Source organism: Vombatus ursinus, unplaced genomic scaffold (genome assembly GCF_900497805.2).
Source record: "Vombatus ursinus unplaced genomic scaffold, bare-nosed wombat genome assembly UNPS02014909.1, whole genome shotgun sequence".
Taxonomy (NCBI): Eukaryota; Metazoa; Chordata; class Mammalia; order Diprotodontia; family Vombatidae; genus Vombatus; species Vombatus ursinus.
Window position 1 is genome coordinate 11,935,419 of NW_020954687.1, and position 26,763 is coordinate 11,962,181.

At 34.6% G+C, this 26,763-nt stretch overlaps 1 protein-coding gene across 1 annotated transcript in view; it reads right to left on the reverse strand.

Moving 5' to 3' along the window:
* Positions 1 to 6,523: 6,523 nt before the first annotated feature.
* The window catches only part of CDC73 (cell division cycle 73), a 137,720-nt gene continuing 117,480 nt past the window's right edge, over positions 6,524 to 26,763 (reverse strand). Inside the window, exons 12-17 of the mRNA XM_027843430.1 lie at positions 24,817 to 24,852; positions 23,877 to 23,964; positions 15,088 to 15,249; positions 13,610 to 13,710; positions 11,497 to 11,638; positions 6,524 to 9,279 (exon numbers count right to left, since the gene is read on the reverse strand). Coding sequence (XP_027699231.1) covers positions 9,243 to 9,279; positions 11,497 to 11,638; positions 13,610 to 13,710; positions 15,088 to 15,249; positions 23,877 to 23,964; positions 24,817 to 24,852 — 566 coding nt within the window. The 3' untranslated portion in view covers positions 6,524 to 9,242. The remainder of the gene's footprint in view (positions 9,280 to 11,496; positions 11,639 to 13,609; positions 13,711 to 15,087; positions 15,250 to 23,876; positions 23,965 to 24,816; positions 24,853 to 26,763) is intronic.

Sequence of the window (26,763 nt, forward strand, 5' to 3'; positions counted from 1 at the left end):
AGGACACAAGGGAAGAGGTGAGAGCTTTTTTTTGGCAGGGGGGGGTGGTTTGAGTAGAATGGGAATAAGAAATCAGGCAGTGGGAAATAGGGAATGGAGTTTGGATGACGACCTAGGGGGTTCAGAATCATTAGATGGGAGGGTATGACCAGGGGGAGTTAAGCACTAAGTGAAAATTTTAAAATTACAAAGTTAACAGTATTATAACCTGGAGATGTGGGGAAGAATGGGGAAGAGTTCAGAGTCTTGGGCACTTCAGAAGAGGGAGTTAGAATTTGGAGGACTGGTGATACTCTCCTTCCTCCAAGGCAGGAGACCTAGCTGGAAACGTGATGGAATGGTACTCTCTCCCTTCATCTCAGTACAGTGATATGAGGGAATAGCACTTCTCTTCCCTCTAAGGCTGAAGATTAGGCAGGAGAGCTAGGGATGTCAGGCAGAAGTCTGGCAGGATGATGGTATGGCACCTACCTCATCCCTTCTCACTTCCAACAGAGGCTGGAGACCAGGGAACAGAATCATAGAAATTAGGCAAGAGACCAGTAGGGAACAACAGCACGGCACCCAACTCTACCCCTACCACTCTCACAAGGACACTGAAGGCCAGGCAGGAAAACAGTGGGGCATGATGGTAATGCACCCTTTTACCTCTCCTTCTGGAGACTGGAGATCAGAGAAGAGACACATAGGGCATGCTGGGGTGGCATTCACCCCTTTCCCTCCCATGTCCACTGGAGGCTGAAGATCAGATAGGAGATGGGTAGGGCATGATTGAAATACACCCTCCTCCCTTCCCTCCAAAAACTGGAGATGAAGAATGATGGCATGGCACCCAACTCTCCCTCTCCCACAGGAGACTTGGGGAGATTAGGCAGGAAACAATGAGCAAATTCTTTCACTACCACAGTAACAGTAGAAGAGTATCAGAAAAGAGAACAGAGGGTACTAAGAACCATACATTTCTTAGACTAACAGTATTGACAGCCAGCATCCACAACTGTGACCTCTGTATAATGACCAATCACAAACTGACCCTAATGGAGGAACTGTACCCCAACATATGAATATTCCTGCTATAAATGTAACAAGAACCCAGGAAGAAGTCTCAGGTAACAGAAAGGCAGCTAGCAGGAAGAGAAGTGAATAAAAGAACTGGCAGACTGAATTTCAATGGGCATGGAAAGTCGACAAGAATATTTTGTGGGACATTTCTGTAATCCCTTTGCAGATTTGGGCAGGTTTTAACAAATACAGACTACCATTCAGAAAACTGCTGTTTATGTGCCAACAATCCACTGCAAGAATGAAGAACACAGAAATCCTATGAAGTACTTGAACATTCAAACATCCTCCAAAGTAATTCAACAGATAACCTTGACATTCTGTAACTTCAATTGTGAAAGTGGATCCAGGGGAAAATGATGAAAATAATGTTAGAAAATAAAGGGGAAAATATGATTCAGAATCAATAAATAAAAGAGGGCAAAGGCTGGAAGGCTATTTAGAATATACATTACAAATTCTTTTTAGGAAAAGCATTAAAAGTGATAAAGCAGAGTGAGTGGCAACCAAGCAACATAAGAAAAAGTCTATCTTAAGAAAAAAAACTGGTTAAAGCAAGTGTTAAAAAGCATCAATTTTTTAAAAAGCATAAGGATGAGAAAGTATTCCCTGGAGTTACAGCAACTCTAGCATGAGTTCTTCAGGTTGCTTTTTTGGATATCAACACTGAACACATACACAAGGAAGCAAAAGAAAGAAAAAAGGACCAACATATACCAAAACATTCTTAACATTGTGTGTGTGTGTGTGTGTGTGTGTATGTCTGCAGAAGGAAAGAACTGTAGATACAAACGTGAGTGTTAAATGGGAAACAGTTTACCAAATTGTGGTGTAAATATAATGGGATATTGGTGCAGTGAAAAAGGATGCATATGAAGAAATCAGAGAAACATGGGAAATTCTGCATTAATTGAAGAGATAGAAACAAAACATAACAGAGATTAATATACATAATGATTTCATTAATATAAACAAAAAAGTAGGTAAAAACAGACCATGTGGTAGGGTGCAGATAGAAGAGCTGAGTTCAAGTCCTACCTCTGATATGCTAGCCATATGATCATGAGCAAGAGCCTCCAAGCAATTCCAATAAACCAATCAATCAGCACAACAGGGTGTGCCAGATCTTGGAGATATAAAGGCAAAAAGGCAACAGTCTCTGCCCTCAGAGAGATTGTATTCCATAGGAGAAACAACACATACCCATTAAAGTACATGGAAAATCAACAGAAGCAGGGACACATAGCGGCAGCACTAGTTAGTACCTGGTGGAGTTCAGGAAAGGCCAGATGTAGATGGTGCTTGAATTGAACTTTGAAGAAAGCCAGAAATTCTTAAATAAGGAGAGATCACATTGCAAATACAAAAAATAGCCTGTACAAAGGCATGGAGATGGGAGTCAGGCATGTCTTGAGGAACAGTAGAGACCACCAGTCTGATAGGACTAGAAAATACATGAAAAAAAGTTGCAGAATAGTTGTGGATCTGCATTGACAGAGGAAATTTCCTCACTGGGAGGTCTCTTTAAGCAATGGAATTACAAATCCATATCCCTGCTTTAACCCTATGACAAAAATAAGACACTTAACAGAAGAACTCCAAATGATTTTAACAATCAATCTTAGAGCCTGAGACCTATTATAACATATCCTTCCTGCCCTTGACAGAGGTGGAGTACTACAGTTACAGAATTCTGTACATACTGTCAGATGAGATCTACATATTGGTTAATTTTGCTTTACTATTTTTCTTAGAAAGATGGTTTTAATGTTAGTGGGGTGGGATGCCATATCCAGAAATGACAATGCTTATAAGATGTAAAAGCAAAAGGTATCAGTTAAACAGCAAAAATAAGTAAATTAGCTGTTTTCAGTCTTTCTCTTTTTTGATTTGGATCTGTAATTTCACTAGTCAATTATGGGTATGGAAACTGCCTCCAACCAATGCATCACCAACTATATACCTTATAGTTTTAGATAACTGCCTAGAGCACAAAGAGGTTAAGTGATTTATTCATAGTTCTTCAGAAGGACTTGAATCTAGGTCTTTGGTGGCTTCTGACTCTCAAAAATGAGAAATGCATGAAAAGCCATTGCTTCTTTTACCAATCCCTAGAGAAAGTTAACTCATGTAAAAGTTTCATCATAATGAAATAGAAAGCTTTCACATCATCATAAGCTTGCTGGCAAACAGAAACTGCAATAGACATGGGCAACTTTTCAATTTGATGACAGCAAAATATGTACGTACATACATATGTAAGTACATACGTACATACATGTGTATGTATGTATGTATATAGGGTCAGGATGGTATAGTAGAAAGAATGCTGCATTTGGGAGCGAGGAGAGATCAGGACATAAATATTGACCGACACAGCAGGTGTATTGTGTGCCCATGGTTGAGTCTTACTGTGACCCTTATTTTCCTCACTGACCAAATTAAGATCAAATGTTGTAATGTGCCTTGTAAACCTTAAAGTGACAAACCAGTTATTAACAAGATGTATTTGTACAAGGAAATCCAAGGAATCATCAGGAAGAACATTTGGGAAAGGATCTATAAAGAGGAAAAGTAAAATCAATACTGTTTTGGAATTTATTTATAGTCTGACCAGCAAGAGAAAATGGGTGATGAGTTCCAGAAGCAGATAGTTATCATAGAAAAAAAATATGGTAATTATCTGGACATCTTAGAAGGTGAATTAGGAGTATTCTTTGAGATAGCAAGTGTTCATAAAGAAGTCACATCAAGCTAACTTCATTTCTTTTTTTTTCTCCCCCTTTTCCAAGTTTACCAGACTGGTAAAAATATCACAGAGGTAGGAGTATGCCTTTAGTCAAGGCATTTTAAAATGTCTCATGACATCCTTGTGGACAAGCTGGAGAATTATAGGCTAGAAGAAAGTAGCATGAGATAGTCTGGGGTCTTATTAAATGATTGAACCAAAAGTTACATGGCTATCAAGGATAAGTATTACTTGAAAAGGAGGAGGGCCAGTTATATAGATTTAATTATGAGAGTCTTATAAAAACAGTAATCAAATGGTCTGTATGGAAGATTTATGGAGATGGAAAATGAAAACATGTGAAGCAGTTAAGACCTGGACCAATGGACACAGTGCCCATATCCCACAGTAATGAAATCAAGAGATACATTTAAATAATTATGTATATGTTGGATAAATGACACAGATGGAACATGAATTAGGTCAAGAATTAAGCAGGAGTAGAAATGGTCTGGATCACATTTTGGAAATAGTCTGGTACTTTGTGAAAAGTGGGTATTGCATCTATTAGTTCAGATTTCAACCATTCCCCAGAATCTCATTTTCTTTGCACAAATTACCCAGAGGCCCTTTTCTTTCTTTTCTTCTTTACCAAAAAAAAAAAAAAAAAAAAAAAAAAAAAAGGTCCCAGTAACCATTGGGCTATCCCAGTCACACACTACATTTTATAATATGGTCAGAAAAAAAAGTGGTTTGATCTCATATTGACATTATACAGACTGAAGAGTAACATGGTACTCCTGAGACGTAAAAATCCTGAAGAAGGCCTCTAGAACTTTGGGTGGATCTTTTACTTGGGATTTCTGGGGGAAATGGGCAACAATTACAAAGGATGAGGTATGGAAGGGTAAGCAACTGATATCAGTGGTATGGTAATTAAGTTTACAGGCTCATCTTAGTAACAAATCTATTGTCTTATTTTTCTTTAAGGCTGGAATCCTTTACTATCTGGAAAGTTGGATACCACTAGAAACAGGGTACCTCATAAAGCTAACTCTGTCAGTGGAGTGGCATTTTAAAAGTCCTATGCACTGAGGCATAGTAAAGGGAAACTTAGGTTCAGGTCCTACTTTTGACCCTCACTGGCTACGTGACCCTGGACAAGTCACTTAACCTCTAAGTGTTCTAGCAGGTTCTGTTAGACTAAAAGAGTCTCCCTGTGTTGTTAAGAAAGGGCTCCTCAGCAGCTCTGAAATCTCAGGTCAAATCTGCCCTATCTTCCTAAGCCTCACCTCTATCTTCTTTATAAATAAAATCTTCTATTAACTTAGGATCTCTGTATTAATGCTTAAATGGTCAAAATTAGTGAAAAAGGACTAAATTTACACAAGAAACAGTTAAAATTCAAAACAAAGCTACTAAAGCTAATGAAATTAATCTTTTCTTTTTTCTTCTCCATTAACAAAAAAATAGCAGCTTACTGTCAACATTTCAAAATACACAAAGCCAAATTTCTATGGCACTTGTTACTTTACAGATGATTTGTTTTTCACATTGTGCATGAACTTTAACCTAATAGGCCAACTACTTCCTGAGGCCAGGATTTTAAATTTTTCATGAACACGTTGCTTTAATAAAGTACTCGGCATTAGCTATGGCTTTTGCATTAAAATGAGCACAGTCTCAAAACATTAAAATTTAAAACCACAGTGTAAACCATTAATTTTGACTGACTCTTTTTATAAAAAACTTGTGCAGTATGAGACACTAGTCACTGTCAGCCTTTTTTGTTGCTGTCGTTCAGTTGTGCCCAACTCTTCCTGACCCCATGGATACCAGGCACACCAAAGCCTTCGATCTTCCACTCTCTCCTGAAGTTTGTCCAAGCTCATGTTCATTGCTTTCATGACACTACCTATCTACCTCATCCTCTGCAGTCCCCTCCTCCTTTTGCCTTCAATCTTTCCCAACATCAAGGTCTTTTCCAGTGAGTCCCATCTTCTCATTATGTGGCAAAAGTATTTAAGCTTCAGCTTCAGTATTTGACCTTTCAATGAATAGTGTGAATTAATTTAAGTATTGATTAATTTGATCTCCTGGCTGTTCAAGGGACTCTCAAAAGTCAGCCTTTTTTGAGAAACGAGTAATGTTTAAGTTTTTATACAATAATTAAATAAGATAAATCTAAAAACAAATAAGACATTCAAGGAGATGTTATCTTACATAACTATCACTATCCTTAACCTTTAATGAAACACTTTAGAAACATATCTATAGTATATTAACATATTACCTTCAGGTAATGATAAAAATATAGGTTAATTTACTAAAAAAGAAAAGAACCTACTATTATTCCCACTCTTCCCCAACCCTTAAAAAAAGAAGCTTATAGCTCAAACTCACTTGTGAGTCACAAAAGAATTTTATTTAGGAAAAATATTTCCTGCAATTGACTACTAGATAATTAATCCTACTTAACTGAAGGATTTAATTTTTAGTGTACAGATTCATTAGAAAATGACCTTTTTATTTTCAAAAGCAAAGTGCTTCTGTTTTATTCTGCATGGCAGATAAGAAATGGTTTTACTTCTTTCTACCTTAAATAATCAAGAGAAGTTCTTAGAAATATACTTCCTCTGCCTCTTCTACCAGTCCCCCAAGCCCTACCCCCAACCCTCCAGGATTAATGAAACATTGCCTTGTCTTTTAAAGTTAACATGTGATATGGAAACATGGGAAACAAACTATAAGCTTTAATACTAATTAAAATGAAACACATATTAAACATTGTTTAAATATTAAACAGTAAAATTCTTTCTTCTACATTAAATAAGTACTGACATCTTAGTTTGTCATTAATGGGACCCTGAAAAGATCACTGCCCACATCACCATCAAATGATCAAGGGCAAAGGGCAACCAATAGGAAAAAATAAGAAACATAATATTTAATACTTATGTTTTCAGTTTTCAATGTCAATTTACATTTTAAAATAAATTTGTCAAAAGCACCAAATTCAGGAGTGTGTCCTGCACAAATGAAATCCAGTTTTCCCTTTATAGAGCCTGCGAAGTGTCTCTATTCACAGTAACTAAATCTTATAGTCATGTTTATTAATTCATAATTCAGTTTTTTAAAAATTTTGCTTATGCATTTTCATTTCCAGTAAACTACGTTTTTGCACGCCAATACCAAGTAGTTGTATAGTCAAAGAATTTTGTAATACACGAGCTGCACTAAAAGTGCATCATTCATTCATGCAACAAATACTTACTGAGAGCTTACTATGTGCAAGGCACTGTGCTGTGTGCTGCTGTAAGACTCATAATGATTTTTTATGTGTGAATGAATAGTGATTGCCTGATGTCTGCTTCCCATCCAAAGTTAATTACCCCGGACTGAAATCAGGTACCCAACTTCAAAACAAAAAGCATAAAAGTCCACACAAGGTACAGAATATTTTCATTTTGTCTCATGTTCCTTACAGTACTTGAGTCTGTGCATATATAGATGTAAGGCAAATTAAAGAGAAAATAAACTCTGTTGAAAGTGTATGTCCCCACAACTGCATAAACTGAAATTCATAACACACATAGGTATACATACTAAAAATATTTATGGAAAAGGTAGTTGGTGTCTACGTATAGTAGTCTTAACAAATATAACTAATGGTTATTTCACCATTACAGTTTTCAACCCAGGACTACAGTATTTTATCATGGCAAGATTTTTACAAAATACATAATTATGCCTCAAGACTCAGAAAACAAATCAATACTGTTGAGAAATTGTGCTGTGGAAAACCCAAAAGTCTATCTGGGCAGGGAGAGTTAGAGAGAGGAGATTGTCCCAATTTTTCAAAAATAGAAAAACCTTGTAATGCAAAATTCAACCAGAAAACTTCTACAGAGTTTGAGACTTCCACAGAGCAAACATCCTTTTTCCTCTTCACTACTGGTGTAGATTTTTGTGATTAAAAAAAATTTACAACTCTGTACTACTTTTAAATTTCAACATGAGCCCTAAGCAATGCCAGTTTAGCACAGATGAAAAGTGCATTTCATTTTTTAAAAATTATGCTACCCAAAAGAGATGGTATGAGAAAATGATGTAAAACACAATGATTATTAATTACTAAATTTATGAAAACTCTTGAGAGAATCCTAATACTTTTAATTAACAAAAGAGGTAATCACAAGTGGAAAATGTTACTTCGTTGTACACCTTAGACACAACACTCTGGTCTTTATTTAAAGTGGAGAAAGAGGAAAATGCTATATACCCTATTCTAGAAACTTAAAAATAAGATTTATACCTATTTTGTATGATACTGAGGGAACACACAGAGAAATACCAGTTTTCTTTTACTTCTGCTGTGTTCACAATTTTCAATAATTAAATGTATTCTTTGGTGCTTAGGAAATTTCATCAATATTATTGGATAGCATGGGACAGGAAATCCAAGACCAAAATGTAAAAAAAAAAAAAAATGGTTTAAAATCTCTTTGCCACAAAAAAGAATGAAAATGATGAAGGTTAAGGATTTTATGTCTATATGGCTGATGCATTGAATGAATATTCCATTACAAAAATCATACTCTGGCTCTCAAAATAAAATGTATTACAACCTATTTAATCTGTGGATTTAGACTTCCATTTGGAAAGGTACTCCAGCATACACCATTATAAATATTCTAAGTTTTCATCACTGAAGTCAGTGGGAAGAACGAACATTCATTAAATGTTTCCATAATAACGACTTCTTAGATTGAACAGTTCAGCCACAGCCAAAGGGTGGTTCTTGATTTTTCATTATCCCTTTTTAAACAACGATTAACAGAATATATAGTACATATACAAGATGACATTTTGATTTTCTCAAAATAGTCATTTCACTTTGCTTATTAGTTTTTCAAATTCTAAGGACTAAAATTTAATATCATTCACAACACAGTATTTTCAAAAAGTAAAACAATGGAGTAACGAAAAAAATCAGAAAATCAGAAGCAAAGTGGCTAACAGCCTCATCACATCTATACACACACACACACACACACACACACACACACACACACATACACACACACACACATACACGTAACCTCTTATATTCTAAGGAGGAACAAAACATTTTAAGTGATGCTAATTTAACCAATGGAGAAAACTTCTATCAAAATATACAATTTCCACTACAGACTAGAAGGCTAATAGTATTATTATTATTGTTATTAAAAAAATAGTTATAAGCAAAAGCTTTTGCTTATAATGATGACAGATATCAGCCTGTCAAAGCAGGAAGCATCGAATAAGGTCTTAGAAAAAAAGATTCATTTATGACCTTCATTTGTAAAGTTCTTGACAAATTCATTAATCAAGAGCTTCAGTCCCCAGAATGGAGCAGTTTCATGCTTCTTAATCCAAATTTCTAGAGGGAAAATGGTAGCCAAGTAATTCAGAATCTCAAATGGGATTTATGCTTCACCATGTACCTGTAAAATAAATAAAAACAAAGAGTATTATATTAAGCTACTGCAAATCTGTAATTTGGAGGCAAAGGAACTGGGATCAAGGTCTTCACTTGCCATTAACTAACTGCTTATATGACCTTTGACAAGTCATTTAATCTTACCAACCTATGTTTCCTTCCTATAAAAGAAGCTAGATGATCTTTCTGAGGTACCTTCCAGCTGTAGATCTATGAGCAAATATGAAACGCAAGTACCAAAAATTCTGAACTAAAAAAGTATACATATTAAACAATGCTTATGTCACTGGGTCACAGGATTATAGGAAAAGAACTCAAAGCCTATCTAGTCCAGAAGTTTATCTTAACTCTCGGTCCCTACACACACACACACACACACACACGTACATATACATACATATATGTGTGTATGTATATATACATACATGTATACACACAACTATATTTCAAATTCTTATGCATTTTTCAGTATTGAAAGACATTATTCTGAAAAGGGACCTATAAGCTTTACCAGATTGCCAAAGTGGTCCATCATGCAAAAAAGGTTAAGAAATCTTGATCAATTACAACCTCCTCATTTTGCAGTTAAGGAAACTGAGGCCCATTCAGAAAGGGTAAATAAATTATTTGCCCAAGGTCACACAAGTGGTAAGCAGTGGAAATGCTTGCCACCAATCCAGGTAAGCTTTTCACAAGTGTTACCAGTTAAAATCTGATATTGTATAAATTACCATCATTAAGTAAGGTAAAGGAATTTCAGATCATGAAAGTGGAACACTTACAGATAATGGCAAGATCAAGAGTGTGACTTTACCTGTGTGTTGCTGAAGGCAGCATACGGTTATGGAAATTGAGTTGTTTGAGGAACTGGGAGGTTAAACTATTTGAGAGGACAATAACCTATATGCTAAAATCCCCTAGGAGGATGGGCAAGAGTTGGGGTAAAAGAGGGAGACTGAAGGTACTAAATGTATTATTTTATATTTGAGAGGGGGAAAGTGTTGATAAATAGCTGGGAGACTAATGAAGTGTATTGGAGGGATACTTTAGCAGTGTCTTAAAGTAAGTTATACATTTTTAGAGGCAGAAGTGAGGAAATGCATTCCAGACATGGAAGGACCACATGTGCAAAAGTACAGAAATGGCAGACAGAATTTTATGTACAGGGATTAGCTGGTGTGATGGTTCAACTGAATCATGTCCATTTGAGGATCCTTCCAAGGAAATCCAGGAGAAAAAGTTTAAAGTCTTGGAAGTTATGGAAAGAGAGTATTCAGAAAGTAGCACATGACCAACAGTGGCAAATGCTGAAGGGAGGTTAAGGACTGTGAAGCTACTGGATTTGGTGATCATTGTTATTCCCCTTTGAAAAATCAGTAGCAGAAAAGGAATAGAAGTAAGAAGACTGCTAGGGTTTGGAAATTAAACAGTGTGGAAGTAAAGGCACCACAAGTACACATTTTCAAAAGGGTTGGAAATAGAGAAATATGAGATGATATATCTGGGTGAAGTAGAGGGGAAATGCTTTTTTTAAATTTTTTTTTAGCACTTGGGATATAAGAGTATTTGTAGGTAAACAGGAAAAGTAAGGGGCAGCTAGGTGGTACAGGTCTGAATTAGCTATTCTCCAAAGCCTCTTCTAGCACAGAAGACAGAGCACTAGGCCTGGAGTCAGGAAGACCCAAGTTTAAATCTGGCCTCAGACTCTGTCTAGCTGTGTGACCCTTGGGCAAATCACTTAACCACCATCTGCCTCAATTTCCTCATGTGTAAAATGGGGATAATTAGCAGAACCTACTTTGCAGGATTGTTGTGAGGATCCAATGAGTCAATAATTGTAAAGTTCTTAGCACAGTGTCTAGCACATAGCAAATATGCCATATTATACTATATAAATGCTAGTTCTTACTATTATTGTAGAGAGAGATTAAAGGGATATAAGAGATTAGAATGTAAGATTGGTACAGTGCCTTCATACAGAAGGAGGGAGGGAATGGGATCAAGGGATCAGTATGATCAAGTAACGGGTAGAGGGGTTAACCTTGGCTAGTTAGTAGAGATACTTTATCCTCTGAGATAAAAGGGAAGAACAGAAAAAAAGCGACAATATAATAAGTTTTGAGGATGTGGTCCTACTTTCAAATTTACAATCTATATGGAGAAACAAGCAAGTTTGATAACTAAAAAGTAACCGTGTTTATATTTTACTATTTCGATTTACCTGTCCAATGTTTCCCAAAAACGTAAAAACACTGGCCTGTCCAAATGACGTTTGTGATAGCTTAATTCTAAAACTGTTACATCCCATTTCTGTACATTTGGATCTAAGCGTACTTCATCATACTTTAGATGAAAGGCCTTAACTGCAAGGGAAAGAAAATAAAAGATTAGTTGAAAGAAAAATTGTGACATTATTTTACATGAGATAAAAACACATTTATGTAATATGAGAATGAAACAAGGTCCGCAAAATAAATTCAATAATTTTTCTATGTAAACACTATAGTTATGTTTTAGAAGAAGCAAAAGTTACTATTTTTGGGGGAAAAAAACTATCTAGCTTTTTTTTTAAAATCTTGGGAGTCAACAAAAGGAAAAAGATTGCAATTCAGTCTAAGTGTAGTAACATAAGATTTCATTATATTTTATGTTTAACATACAAATAGAAGAAGGAACGTGAATGAAATGATGAAATTCATATGTGGTAATTAATCTGGTAATGATATGGATTAAAAAACCTAACTGTGATATGTTGAGCATATTATTTTTTACTCATTGAAAAAACCTAGTTTAAAAATAAAGACTAAATTGCATTTTTTCCATAAATAGCATTTTGAAAATATCATTCCATGTTAAAAAGACCAATAAGAAACAAGAAACACAACTAGTATTCATAGCTGATACATCTCATATTCTGCCATTTAAAATTAATCAATTGGTGAAATAATAATTTTCTAACTGAAGATGATAAATGTGGATCACACCATAAGTAAAATTTCTACTCACAGGAGTAGATTTCCCAGGATTAAATTATTTAGAAAATTACCCAAGAATAACAAATTGCATGGACACTGAAAGTCTTCTAATGCTAATGAAAAAGAGAGATTTCAAGAGCAGCCCTACCAGCATCTCTGATGTTCTCTTTATTCTGATGTCAAAAACATAGAGCATTAAGCATCCCACAAATCATAGTTTACTCTACTGGTTCAGACTTGTGGCTTCACTGGAGAAATGGAAATACTAATATAATAAAACTTCTTCCACCAATGTAGACCAGCAAGTCAATTGTAACTTACGTTGTCAGAACGGTCCAGGGTACTGAAATACTGAGAAGAGATGTTACTTGCCCATAGTCACAGAGCTACAGTATATCAGTGGCAGGATATGAGCCCATATCTTCCTGACACTTCCAAGACTGGCCCTTTGCTATACAATGTTAACCCTCAACGATGATTAAGATGATAATAACAATAATGACAATAAAGCAGGCACTTAATGACTGTGTGTTGACTGAAAAAGGTACATTTGTAGAAGCTTTCATTAATAATAAGGCAACTAAAGTAAGTGGGGTATAGATAACAATGCTGAGTCTGGAGTTAGGAAGACCTGAGTTAAGTCTAACCTCAGACACTAGCTATATGAGCATGGGCAAATCCAATCTAGGCAAAGTGCACAATGAAAACTTACTGTTCAAATTAAGGCTGAACTAAATAGATTTCTACATGCATATGAAGAGTATAAGCATATAAAAATTTGCAAATCAATTTTTCACATTTTAAAATTAAAGCACTTTAAACTCTTTTAATTTAAAAATAAATCTTATAGTCACAACAGACTATTACTAATCCCAGATTGGTATTATGGCCAAGAAAAGTTTGATCTTCTCAGTTTAAAAATTTCCATCTGTAAAAGTTACATGTAAAGTTTTACAAATTACCAACATGGGAACAAATTGAGTTATCTCAATGACAAGCTCTATGAGTACTGACAGCATTAAAAATACTCTATTGGGAATTTACTGTTTTCTAAGTGTGTGTATATAAAATCTAGAACCAATAACTGCCAACATCAAATACCAAGGTCTTATACTGATGGTACTTGAAGTTTTCAATCAAATCATGTATTCGGTGCCTGCTCCATAACAGGAATTATGCTGGGTGATAGAGATACAAATCAAAAGCAGGACAGACAGTTCTAGCCCTCAAGGAGAGAACATACATTTGCCAACAACTACAAAAAATGCAATTACTTTTTTCTACTAAATTTCTAGAAAAAAACGTGATTCACAAATATTATAAGGGGAAAATAATATCAAAGAAAAATGAGAAACTCACTTTTAGCAAATATGTCAACTGGTGATCCATCAGGTAATAACCAGGGCCAACCTTTGAACTGCCATGCGGGGCCCTGTACAAAAACTGCCACAACACGATCCCTATAAATAGAAAAGAAGGAAGACACTCTTATTAAAGACCTTGAGTTTTAGTTACTGTAAATCCCTAAGGAACTAGTCTCATAATTATTCATGTGACACAGACTGCTGTCAACACTACTGTGAGGCAAACAGAGCACATTAGCATAATTTCTCTTTATAATGTCACTGTTATAGCACATTAATGACTGCTATACCACCAGCGCATCTGCTTTTTTGCAGTTACATGTCTTTTCAGCACAAATACACATAAAGCTATTTTTATATGTGATCCTTCTGGTCTTTTATGCCTGTTCTTTTGCTAACTGCAAAATGATCTTAAATTTTACTCTAAGACAAATCTTTTTTGACTGTTACCAGAATTAACTGACTTTAATAAATTATTTTTAAATTTTAAAAAATTATGTTGATTAAAAAAAATGAAATTTTATAGTATAGTAAAATAGATACTGAAAATATTGAAGAGAAACACTTTGTTAGTCTTACAATGCTAAATACATGCGAGCTAATGTTTATTTTTAAAAGCAGTGGATTCATTTGTAACCTCCACTTTCATTCTAGTGGCTGCAAGAACTACCCCACTAGTATAATAGTCAATAGTGATATTAAAAAGAAACCTTGCTAATATACTGCCTGCTTCACAGTGGGATCACAGATCTTGAACTGAAACCAAGAAGTCCTACACACTCCTTTTGCATAGAAGAAAACTGAGGCCCAAGGAAATTAAGTGACTTGGTAAAGGTCATACCAGTGTTAAGTACAAGATCAATATTTAAACCTGGTTCCTATAACACCAGAGTCAGCAGTCTTTCAATTGTAACATAAAATATAACTGTGCTTTTATAATATATTTAACATTATTAAATGTTCTATTTCTTCAAATGTAGCCTTAATGTTAAGAAAAAAATGTATTTTTAAACTATATAGAAGTATTAAAGGTCATCAAGTTTTGAAATCTCTGAAACAATTTAAGTAAACTATCATTTAATTCTGCTTTGGCAAAACAGGTTGATGACCAGGTAGAAATATCCAAATATTGGGGAAAAAAATAATTTTATGCACATTAAAAAAGAAGAGTGTGTGTAGTGTGTTGCACATGCATGCACAAATTATACTGATCAAGCTTTTAGAAAGACAAGTGTCCTATAATTAAAAGTTAATATAGTTTTTTTCCAATTTAAATAAATATGCATATATTGTTATTATGAAAAACAAACTAGTTTTTTCTAAGTTATTAAGACAGATTTACATTTCAAAGACCAAAAAGATTTGGTTATTTTGAGAAACTATGATGATGAAACTTGAAAGCTTAGGAATTTAGCAACAAATTTAAAAACTAAAAAAGTTAATGAAATATTTTAAACTGTAAAACCAACTTACCAGTCTTGAGGCATAAGTTTGAGGGGCTGATCTACTACTCGATAGGGGACTGTTACACTTATGGCAGTGCCCCCAGGCTGCATCTGATCTTTTCGTCTCTGAATGAGTGTTTCATTTTCTCGTTGGCAGCCTTGTTTTTTCTTCTCATCTGATGGGACAAATCTTTCAATAAACACAAATCAGAAAAGAGATTAATATCATAAAATATCAGAGTTAGAATGGATTTCAAAGGCCATCTAATCCAAACCATACTTGAACATTATATTTTAATTCCCACAGCTACAAACTTTTAAGTAATGTCAATTTTCAAACATGGATATCCAAATCTGAATATTAAAGTCAAAAGAGAAATTTTAATGTAAAAAAAGTAAAAAGTTTAACATGGTAAAGTCCCATGCATTATGTATACAAAGATGAGTAATCTTAATAAGACTTATGTCCTTTATGTCTTAAAATTGAACTTACTATTCTGAAATTATATAATACTAGAAACAGTATCTGATGAATTCTGACAGGTAATATTTAATTCCGTTCTCCTAAATTTACATTATCCTATCTTCTCTGCTTCAATTGGCAACTCTAATACTTCAACATTCTCCAAGTGCTTCAGAGAAGTATTACTACTACCATGTAGATATTTATACTACATTATACACCATCAAACTTAATTGACAATGGTACACAAACCACGACAAAAAGTGAAACATCTGAAGAGAGAGAGTGAAAATGAAGCACATATTAAGTCTAGGGGATATACCCAAAGAGAAACGTCCTCATGCTAGCTCTTATTCCTAAACAAAGGGCTCATCATCATGTAAACTGTTAACGTTAATGCCATGGTCATAAAAATGTTTAAAAATTGAGGATGATGAGTCACTAAACATCTGTTCTTCCTTTCTTAAGTATCTCATACTTGTTCTACACAGAAGATAAAATATATTTTAATAAAGTAAAGAATTTATATACTACATATTTATCTTAAACCTCTTTAATTAGATATCTTGTTATTTTACTTTGGATCCATGATCATTTTGATCACGTGCTTCATTTATGCCTCTTTATGAATATATACAATTCCTCTAAGCACTATACTGAGCGCAATAAGCCAAAAAACAAAACCAAAAAAACCACCTAACCAAAAATCCACACATTTTATGAAATGAAATCATTAGCCTATATGAGCTTATATTAAAGCATCTATTATGTATAATGTACTGTGTCAAGCACTATAGTAGACACCAAAATAGGGCCCTCAATAAATTGCATGACAGTGCAAAATAAAACTATATATTAATGTCTCTGCTCAGTTGCTGGGACAGGAAATATTATAAGAGCAAAATTCTATAAAAAATGTTAATCAAGATTACCTATGACCTTTAAATTTCATAATTATTAACACTTCAAATTGATATATAATTCAACAGAAGCCTCTGAACAAAAGTCTAAATACCAATGAGTAACACAAAACACTGTTTCATAAATAGAGCTAAAAAACATTCACACCAAAACAAAACTTTTTATCAGTCCTAGAATATTCATACTTTCTAGTTTCTTTATTCCTAAATACCACTTGTGCCAAACAACAGTTTCTCCTCGCGGCAGTGGTAATTTAAAACTACTGTCTCAATGTCACAGTCTCCTAACTCTACCCTAACTCTACCCTACCCCCCCAACACACACATGAAGGAATTAGGGCAGGAATTGAGAGGATAAGTAAATAGAGATCACTTTTATCAATCTTCATCCTTCTGTACCTCTCTATAGTCTTCCAATCACCCTCTTCTCTTCATACTCACTTCTCTACTGGCTTTTGGGACATTGCTCTCTCTCCTGCTTCTCTTCCTACCTGTCTAACTGTTCTTTCTGTCTCCTTTGTTGGACCATCATTTAAATCATGTCTGTTTTAACTAACCATGGGAGTTAGGCTCCTGGGCCCTCTTCTTTTCTCTCTTTATTTCACTTGGTGATCTCATCAGCTCCCAAAGTAACAACTGTCATCTTTATACAGACGAGTCTTAAATATAATTGTTCAATTGTATTTTCTCTCCTGACAAATGGCCATGCATCTCCAACTGACTATTAGACATTTTGAAATTGATGTCCTGTAGAAATTTTAAACTCAGCATGTCCAAACCTGAACTCATTATCTTTCTCTCCAAACCTTCCCATTTTCCAGGCTTCCTTATTACTGTCAAGAGAAACACATTCCTCCTAGTCACACAGACTTGCAACTTAGGTGCCATCCTCAACTCCATACTGTTTCTCACCATCCCTCCCCCATTCCCCCTCATATCGAATCAGTTTCTGACACTACTACCTTAGCAATAACTCTTGGAATACACACCCTTCCAAAAAGTACTAACCACGTTCCATATTCATAAAATAAATTCAATAAACTTCAGTACCTTATGGACCAAATATGAAATCTTCTTTTTGACTTCTAAAGTCCTTCATGGTCTGTTCTTATCTTTACAGTCTTCTTACTATTACTCCACTTCATGTACTCTGCAATCCAATGATAGCTCCATCTTTGCTGTTTGTTCCTCACACACAACACTCATCTCCCGACACTGAGAATTTTCACTGGCTATCTGACAAAACTGAGACTCTACCTCCTCTGTCTCCTAGTTTCCCTCAAATATCAGCTAAAATCTATATTTTGCAAGAAGCTGTTACCAATCCTTCATATCTCAGTGCTTTCCCTTCTTAGATTACCCTCAATTTATTCTGTTTAACATGTGTTTGTATATACTTGTATGCATGTTGTCTCCCTCATTAGACTGTGAGTTCCTAGAGGAGGAACTGTTTTGTTTTGCTTTTTTTTTTTTAACCTTTCTTTGTTAAAGAAAGGTTTGCTCAGAGCTAAGCGCAGTGCCTGGCACTAAATAAACACTAACTTCTTGTTGTTTGTCCTTTGTTCTCTAAGAGAACCATGATACCATCATGATATCAGGGAGGTGATGTCAAGACATGAAAATGAATTGGATTTAAGTGAAGGAGGGATGTGCAAAGTTACCAACCTCACTTTCTCCTCTAGAGCTATCTGGGTCCAGTAGCAAGATACAGATTAGGATTAGAAATTGCCTTGGATGTAGTGGGAGACCTTGGCCTTTTTAAGCTAAGGTTTTTAACAGGTCTCAGGTTGACTGAGGCCATTACCCATTCAGTGATTAAGGCTAGGAAAGAAATGAAGCAGAGAATGGCCTTCTTTTCCTAGTTGAAAAAAAAAAAAAATCAATCTGGGAGGGGGAAACCCTCAAGGTTCCTGCTACTTACATTTACTCTGAGACAATCAAGGCCCAAACAATGACCAAGTGGGGCTTGGTTGGGACTTACTGTTGGCCAATTAATGAGAGCCAGAGTGATCTGAGTTTAAGGCATGCTCCTTAAGAAAAAAATCTAGCCCATAAACCCCAAGATATCTTGCAAAATAACTGATGACTATACTGAAGAAATTAAAATCAACATTATATGCAGCTGTTTCACTCATGCAACATCAAAACCAAATAACAAAGGATACAACAATTTAGCTATTTCGACAACTGTAGTTTTGGAAGCATCTTGCTGCACTGAAGCTCTAGCTGTGGCTAGATAAATCTGAAGCAAAAGTCAAATGAAACAGATGGACCATTTCTCTCAGAAACAAAGGTAAAAGTTAAGCCAATTTTGTTTTGTCCTGACTACTTTATTAAAAAAAAAAAACTTAAAAATAATTTTGATTCTAGGTCTTTTGCCACAATCTCAATAAATCTACAGTTATCAAATTTTCACTACTTTCCTGTATGATGAGTTCCTTATTTCCATTATACAAAACTCAAAGTAGATAAACACAAGCTACACAACAAATTTATGTATAACCTAAAAAATTAATTTAACTATTTGAATTTATGCTTTAATTTATTATGGCAGTGGGGCATAGTGGGTAAAATGCTAGACTTGGAATCAGGAAGACCTGAGTACAATCCTGTCTCTGACATTTACTGTGTGACTACAGCTAAATCATATAACCTCTATAAGCTTCAACTGTTAAGTGAAGGATACTAAGACCTGTACTTGTAACACCCTATTTCTTATATGGTAGTTGGGGAGGTTCAGACAAGATAAAGTTGGAAAATATTTTGGAAACCTTAAAGTCCTATATCAATGTCAGTGATTGTTATTGTCAAGAACACTAAAATTTCAATGCAGTAAATGGCTTTTAATTGTTTAAAAGTTGGTATATTTTAATTTAAAAACTCACAGAGGTAACAATGATAACAATGATTTAATACCATTAAGTTTGTACAGAGTAAATCAAAACAACCAAAGAGGCCACAATCCTAAGGTAAAACATTCTTAATTTTACTTTTAAGCTTAAGTATTTCACTGTTTAATACCTCACTGCAACTGACAGCTTCCCTGTAGTGTAAGTCAGCTGGAGGCCTTGCTATATAATTAATGCATAATTGAAAACCCCCCTCAACACAATTATAGTACCAGCTGTAGCCCATAGTTCATGTTGGCATCGATTCAATTTGGATTCTGCATAAAGTTGAGTATTCTTTTTTTTGTCATTTCTTCAAAAAGTCACAATTTTTAAAATATCTGGCTGACTGACACAATTAAGTTCATAAATGAATATTATAAAGCATTATCAATTATTAAAATGTATGATGTGGAAATAAATTTTATTTAGACTGTAAAGTTAAAAAAAACATACATTATAAAACAAAATAATTCCCTATTAAAACAACCTAAGCATTGCTATAAAATACTTTCTTAAACTACAATTTTCACCCTTATAGATACTTGTCAACCTGCACTGCTTCTCTAAAGACATATCAAAACACAAAAAGTAAAATAATTTCTAAGGAAAATAATAACTTTGAAATGTTACATAAGCAATTTACATTTATACAATGTACATTTATCCCTATAGCATTGCCTAGCATTACATTATTGCAATTCATCAGGAAAACCAATTCTCACTTCTGTTGTTTGTAAACATAATCACTTTAATTGTCTCAAATCAGAAATCAAAGCACTAAAACTAAAGAAGATGGTATTATTTTTCCATTAAAATTACATTATATGTGATGGTATAAAGATTAAATCAGAAAGAGTTAAGTGCATTAAGGATTAGGTTGGTTTAAAAAACAAACCGCACAATAATTCCAGTTACTGATAAATTCAAACTTCTTTCCCCATTTCTAATTCTTAAAAGTCACAAACTAGACTATTTGAAATAAATATATGAAATAATTTGAAATTAACCATATTTGAAATAAATACACTAGAATTGAAAAGGAAATGATTACTTAGGAAACTAGGTATGAAGGTTGGCTAAGTATTGTGGCAAGCAGATATAGCACAGAATAACTCCTTTCTAAGGGATTATGGAAACAAAATATTTAATCATTTATTTGAATCAAAAAGGATTTCTAATAGGTAATGCAGCTGTAGCTACTTTCAAGGATGAAACATTTATTAGCCTGCTACAAATCCTTAAAACTATTAAGACCTCAGCTGCCTCAATGCGATGTGCACTGTAGTATGGAGGTGACTGTGAGAACTCACTGGCTAAGTCAGGGAAGCACAAATTACAAGAAGTTCTATCAAACTGGAAAAGTGTCCTAGAATAATTTTAGTGACAGATTACATCTCAGAAACATTCTGAGAACTAGCCAAACTCCATTCAGGGAGATTACTGTGATGAATTCTTGGCTGTGGCAAGCCAAGAAACAAACAAACATCAAAAACAAAATAGTCTTCCTACATAAAAGTTGGCATGGGGGAGGAATGTGAAAAGTTATTAGAAAATTAGGCTCTAAATAACAGAGGACAAAGGCTTATACATTACACAAACACTTTCATCAAGAAGCAGGCACACTTTGGATACGGTGAATAACAAACAACATCACAAATAGTCAAACAGAATATATCTTAACAGAACAGACAAGACTTTCTCAGAATCACAGAATCTTTGAGTTGGGAGGGAACTCTTTTTCAACCATACTTGAATAAGAAGATTTAGGCAGATCCTATCTCTGACACAAACTAGTAGTGGGACATTGGGCAAGTCTTGATCCTTTACAATGAAGATAATATTCCCTATAATAGTTCCTACTTCACTTGATTGATGTAAGGATCCAATGAAATAATGAATATAAAGCACTCTGCAAACTTTAAAGAACTATACAAATGCTCTACCTCACTTTTTTTTTTAAACAATGGACAAGCCACTTTACCTCTATGACTCATTCTCATCTATGAAATGGAAAAATAGTCCTTGCACCACCTACCTCATGGGTCTGCACTATGTAAGATGCTTTGAAACTGAAAAGTGTTACACCAATGTGAGCTATTTATTAAGAGTAAATATTAACAGACAATGGCAGTGAAGACAGACTGTTCTCAATGCAAATAAAAACTTTTAATATACCAGGTATACTTAAATTTAGATTTCTGTAGAGGTGGGAGCCATTTCCAAATAAACTCTCTATATACTAAGACAACACAATTTGTCATAAAAAAAATCAAAATCAACACAAAATTAAAAGAACAAAATTAAGAAGATACAATCACATTTGAAACAACTCCATGCTGACTTATGTCAAATAAAAGGATCTGTATTCTATCCTACAGTTAAGTGTGTGCCACTCTTACACAGAGTAAAGTAACATAGTCAGACCTGTGTTTTATGAATATTAATTTAGCAGTTCTATGGAAAATGAATTGAAGCAGTAGTGTCAAACTCAATTAGAAATGAATGCCTACAAGGTTGCATATTTACTTAGAAAACCACACACTGAGACTATCTTTGTTCAATTATATTTTTATGTATTTTGTTAAATATTTCCCAATTATATTTTAATCTGGTTAGGAGCATTCTAGAGTTTCACACTTCTGAATTAGAGAAAGGAGAGACTAGACCAAGGTGACCAATTAGGAGGCTTTTGCAGTTATTCGGGCTGGCCACACGAGCAGAAAACAGGAAATAGATGAAATAGACGGTGGGGTTTGACAAGTGATTAGATATAGGGTTTGAGTGACAGGGAAGAGTCAATATAAACTGAAAGACTGGGGACATAACTAAAACGATGATGCCATTAAAAATGCAGATACACAGAAGACTGGTAAGTGTGGGAAGGAAATATAATGAGCTCTGTTTGGTGATATGGAGCTTGAGCTGTCTATTGAACATTTAGGCAGAGATGTCAGTTAGCTACATTAATAAAGCCCCTACTGTGTCCCAGGTATTGTGCTACGCACTGGGGCTACAAAGAAAGACAAAAAAACCTGTCCCTGTTCTCAAGGAGCTCGCTGTTATTTTGAGGAGAACATATGCAAACAACTATGTACAAACATACTATATGCAGTACAAATTAGGGGTAATCTCAGAGGGAAGGCTTAAAGACTAGGAAAGTTTGCTTGTTGCAAAAGGTGGGATGTTACAAAGTCAGAAATGACAGAACTTGGCAACTGACTGGATATGGAGGATAAGAGAGAGTGAAGACTCAAGGATGACATCTAAATGATATCCAGAAAGCAGTAGGTAATATGAAAATGGAATTCAGATAAGAGAATAATTGCTAGCATTCATATAGCAATTCAAGGTTTGCAAAGTTCTATCATATGATCTTCACAACAACCCCATAAGATAGATGTTACTATTATCACCCCCATTTCATGGATAAGGAAACTGAGGCTGAGTGAGGTTAAGTGACTTTCCAAGGATGACAGTTAAGTGTACCTGGCTAGAGCTGAGCCCACATCTTCCTCACTCCATGTCCAACACTCCTACTCACAGCATCACCTCCCTGCCTCTAAGCAGGGAGGACCATTTCTTAGCCATATGGATAAGATCAAATGTTTATTTAAAAAATATGCACACTCATACTGATTTAATATTGATATTCAATACAACTTGTTTCCTTTTAAATCCTCTGTATTTTATTTTATGTATTTAAAAAGAACATTCTGAGAAGGAATCCTATACTACCAAAGCAGTCAATGACACAAAAAAGGTTAAGAACCCCTTCCCTAGGTATATAAAATTAAAAAAAAAATTATACACAAAAGCTTCAAAAAAATGTGAGCACTCAGTAAATCTAGTACGAAAATTTAAGTTCTAGTGTTGGTCCTTCCACTGACTGGCTGAAAAAGATTTGATTACATCTAAATTTGTCTGTTTCAAACTCTCTGTATTACTTGTTTCCTTATCCTAACAGTTAAAGACACAAAATGCACCTTGATGTTGAAACTTCGTAAAATACAGACTATACTATTTTGTTTAGCTAAGTGGCTCAGACTCATCTTCCTGATTTCATATCTGGCCTCAGAAAATTCCTAGCTGTGTGACCCTGGGCATGTCATAGAATCCTGTTTGCCTCAGTTACCTGGAGATGTTAAAAGCAAACTACTCCAGTATCTTTGCCAAGAAAACCCCAAATGGAGTCACGAAGAGTTGAACGTGACTGAAATTAATGAACAACAATATATACTATTTCAAAAAACCAATTTCATGATTCTTGATTTAAGTATGTTGCTGATATATAGACAACCATGTTAAAGACTTTAAATAAGGGGCAAGTCATATTTAATTGTTTAAAAAGTCTCCAGTCATAAAGGACTTATTAACTATCATTCCAAGTGATATGTGTACATCATAATACTAGTAAAAAAAAAAAAGATAAGACTGAAACACAACAATCAACAATAAGTACTACAGTCAGTAACTACTACTTCTGAATGTCACTTTTATATCTGAAGACAATCTTTTGAAAAACATATGTTTAGCAACTACTTACTTTAGGTCCTGAAGAAGGTCTTTTGCATTAAGCATAGTTATTAAAGAGGTGGTAGCTGCTGGAATAATGATAATGGGTGTTCGAGATCCTAGAAATGAGAAGTAACAAATGTTTTCAATAAAAGGAAATGAAAACTGCAAGGAAAAGCTATGAAGTGCTACCTTATTCCAAATGCCAAAAATCTAAAAAGCAATAGTCATTTTTAGAGTGACCAGAAAGAAAGTATGTAGAACTATAAACTAGTTCAACCATTCTTGAAATCAATTTGTGGTTATACAAGAAACATCACTAAACTGCTCATCTTCTGACCCATTCTGCTACTGGGTATATATAACTCAATAATGTCAATGACAGAAGAAAATGCTACATGTACACCAAAATATCCACAGGCATACTTCCCTTAGTAAACAACAACAACAACAAAAAAAAAACAAAAACAAAAACAAAAAAACACCTGGAAACAAAAGAGGTGACCCAATGAGTGGGGAATAGCTGGCAAACTGAGGCATATGAATGCAGTACAGAATTACTGTACTGAGATGAATGAAGAATTCAGAGGCGGCTTGTATGAAGTGATGGAAAGTGAAGTGGAACTAGAATAAACATAGAGTGACTAAAAAATTTAATAGGATACAACACTAAAAGATAACCATTGATAAAAGGCATTGGTCAATACTGTTTCCAGGAGGATGATTTTGGAATATCTTTCATTATTTCGAGCAGAGAAGTGGTAGACTATGAATGAGTAAGAAAATGTTATATACTGTTAGTTACCTGTACAGTTTTACTAAACTTTTAAAAATGAATTTTAAAATGTTTTAAAATAATTGGGATGATGATCATTTAATTAAATAAAATTTCTTCCTTGGCTGAAAACCCATTTATCTATCGGGTTTATATTTATTTGGTGAAAAAAATTTAGAACTATATAGGCACTTACCTTTTTTCTGGTTTGGAGGTGGTCTTGCTTGGGAAACTACAACACAAAAAAGAAATCATAGAATTTGGAATGTTATAAAAACTGAATTACTTTTAAAAGTTGAAATGATCTAAAAATTTGGAAAAATCACAAAAATGAGACTAGTACAATAATGGTCTAGTGAAGAGAACATAAGCTCCACTTCAAGGGTTAACAAATTATCATTTCTCTTTTCTACAAACACATCAGAATCTCAAAGTACGAGGTATAGCATCTAGTCAAAAGTTATTAAAACATAACAGATGATTTTGTGATTTTCTGCTGAAAATTCATCCAGAATAAAAAGCTTCACAACATTATTAGTTTTATAATAGAGATATTTCGGTTTTGGCCCCTTTCACATGTGGGAAGGACATCAATAGAAAAAGAATTAAGTTTGTAAGCAACTGTTCAGCTAATGTTTTTAATATGGTGTATACAGTAAGATGTACTTCACTCAGCCCATCAAAATAAAAGGGGACATTTTAAAAAATAAATACAGATAAAAGATGTTTGGCATCCTAAACTCCATGGGAAATAGCCTTCAAGACAGAATACATGGAAAGGAGAAAAGAAATGCATGCTTAAATCAGGAGCCAGACGATAAAACTCTTAAGAATAACTGATTAGGCAATTTTGTTATTTGTTAGTAATCAAGGCAAAAAATTTAGTTTCAAGCATTTTAAATTACTGGCCAAAAGAAAAAATATATATACATTGTGTGTAAGCCTCCTTTACCCATACCAACTATCCACTATTAATGGAAAATTGAAACCATCCCTTCTTAGTTAATTAGCTCTCACCTAGTTCAGGCCTTCATTACCTGATACCCTGATTATTTCAATAGCCTCCAGTTTCTTTTCCCTCTCTAATCCATTTTGCCTTCTTCCATGAGATTAATTTTATTCAAGAACACACTCTGATCTTATTATTTCCCTACTCAGGACCCATCACTAGTTCACCAATTAATGCCTCCTGAATAAAGTTCACATTTTCTGGCATGATTCTATAACCTGGCTCCAACCTACAGAAAAAGTGGATTAGACTGGGAGGGAAAAAACACATGTCTGAACCCTAACTCTGCCACAGAGTGAACATGGGTCATCACTTAACAATTTTGTAAATCTGTTTCCTCCTTTGTGAAAGTTATGACAATATTTATACTACTTCACAGGGCTTCCCATAATGACCAAATGACAAAAAATATGTAAATATGTTTTATATACTGTCATGTAAATCTAACTTGCTATTATTACTTTCAGTGCTCTATTCCAACTATTCTACTCATGTAACACACCCAACTTCTAGAATGTTACCCTTCAAAATCATACTCATAGTATCACATATTTAGAACTGAAAGGGATCCGAGATACTGTCTAATACAACCTTCTCATTTTATAGATGAGGAAATTCACATGTAGTGACAGAAGCAATTACAGAATTCAAGTCCTCTGAATTAAAAGTCAGTGGTCTTTCTTGTCACTCCCTCCTTGCCCCCATGCTCCTAGTGCCCTTCCTCTGGAATTACCTTCCATTTACACTGTTTATCTTAGATATAGGGTTGTTGTTGTTGTTGTTGTGTATTTTTGCATGTTGTCTCTCCCCCATTAGAATGTAAGTTCCCTAAGGGCAAAGCTGGTATGTGGCCTTTCCACATTCTCAGAGCTTAGCACAGTCCCTGGCACATGGCTTAGTTGTGTTCATTCTTCATTTTCAAAGAGGACTAATGACATCACATGTCTTGACTTTCGAGGGAACTGGATTTAAGTGAGGCAGAGTGCACAAAGTTGTCAGCCTCACTGTCTCTTCCTAAGCCCTCAAAGTCCAGTGGCAAGACAAAAGTCAAAACAACTGGAGATGGCCCAGGATGCATGTTAAGTGCTTAAAATGCTTGTTAAATGAGTGCCTCTCAATTTAATCCCATCCCAC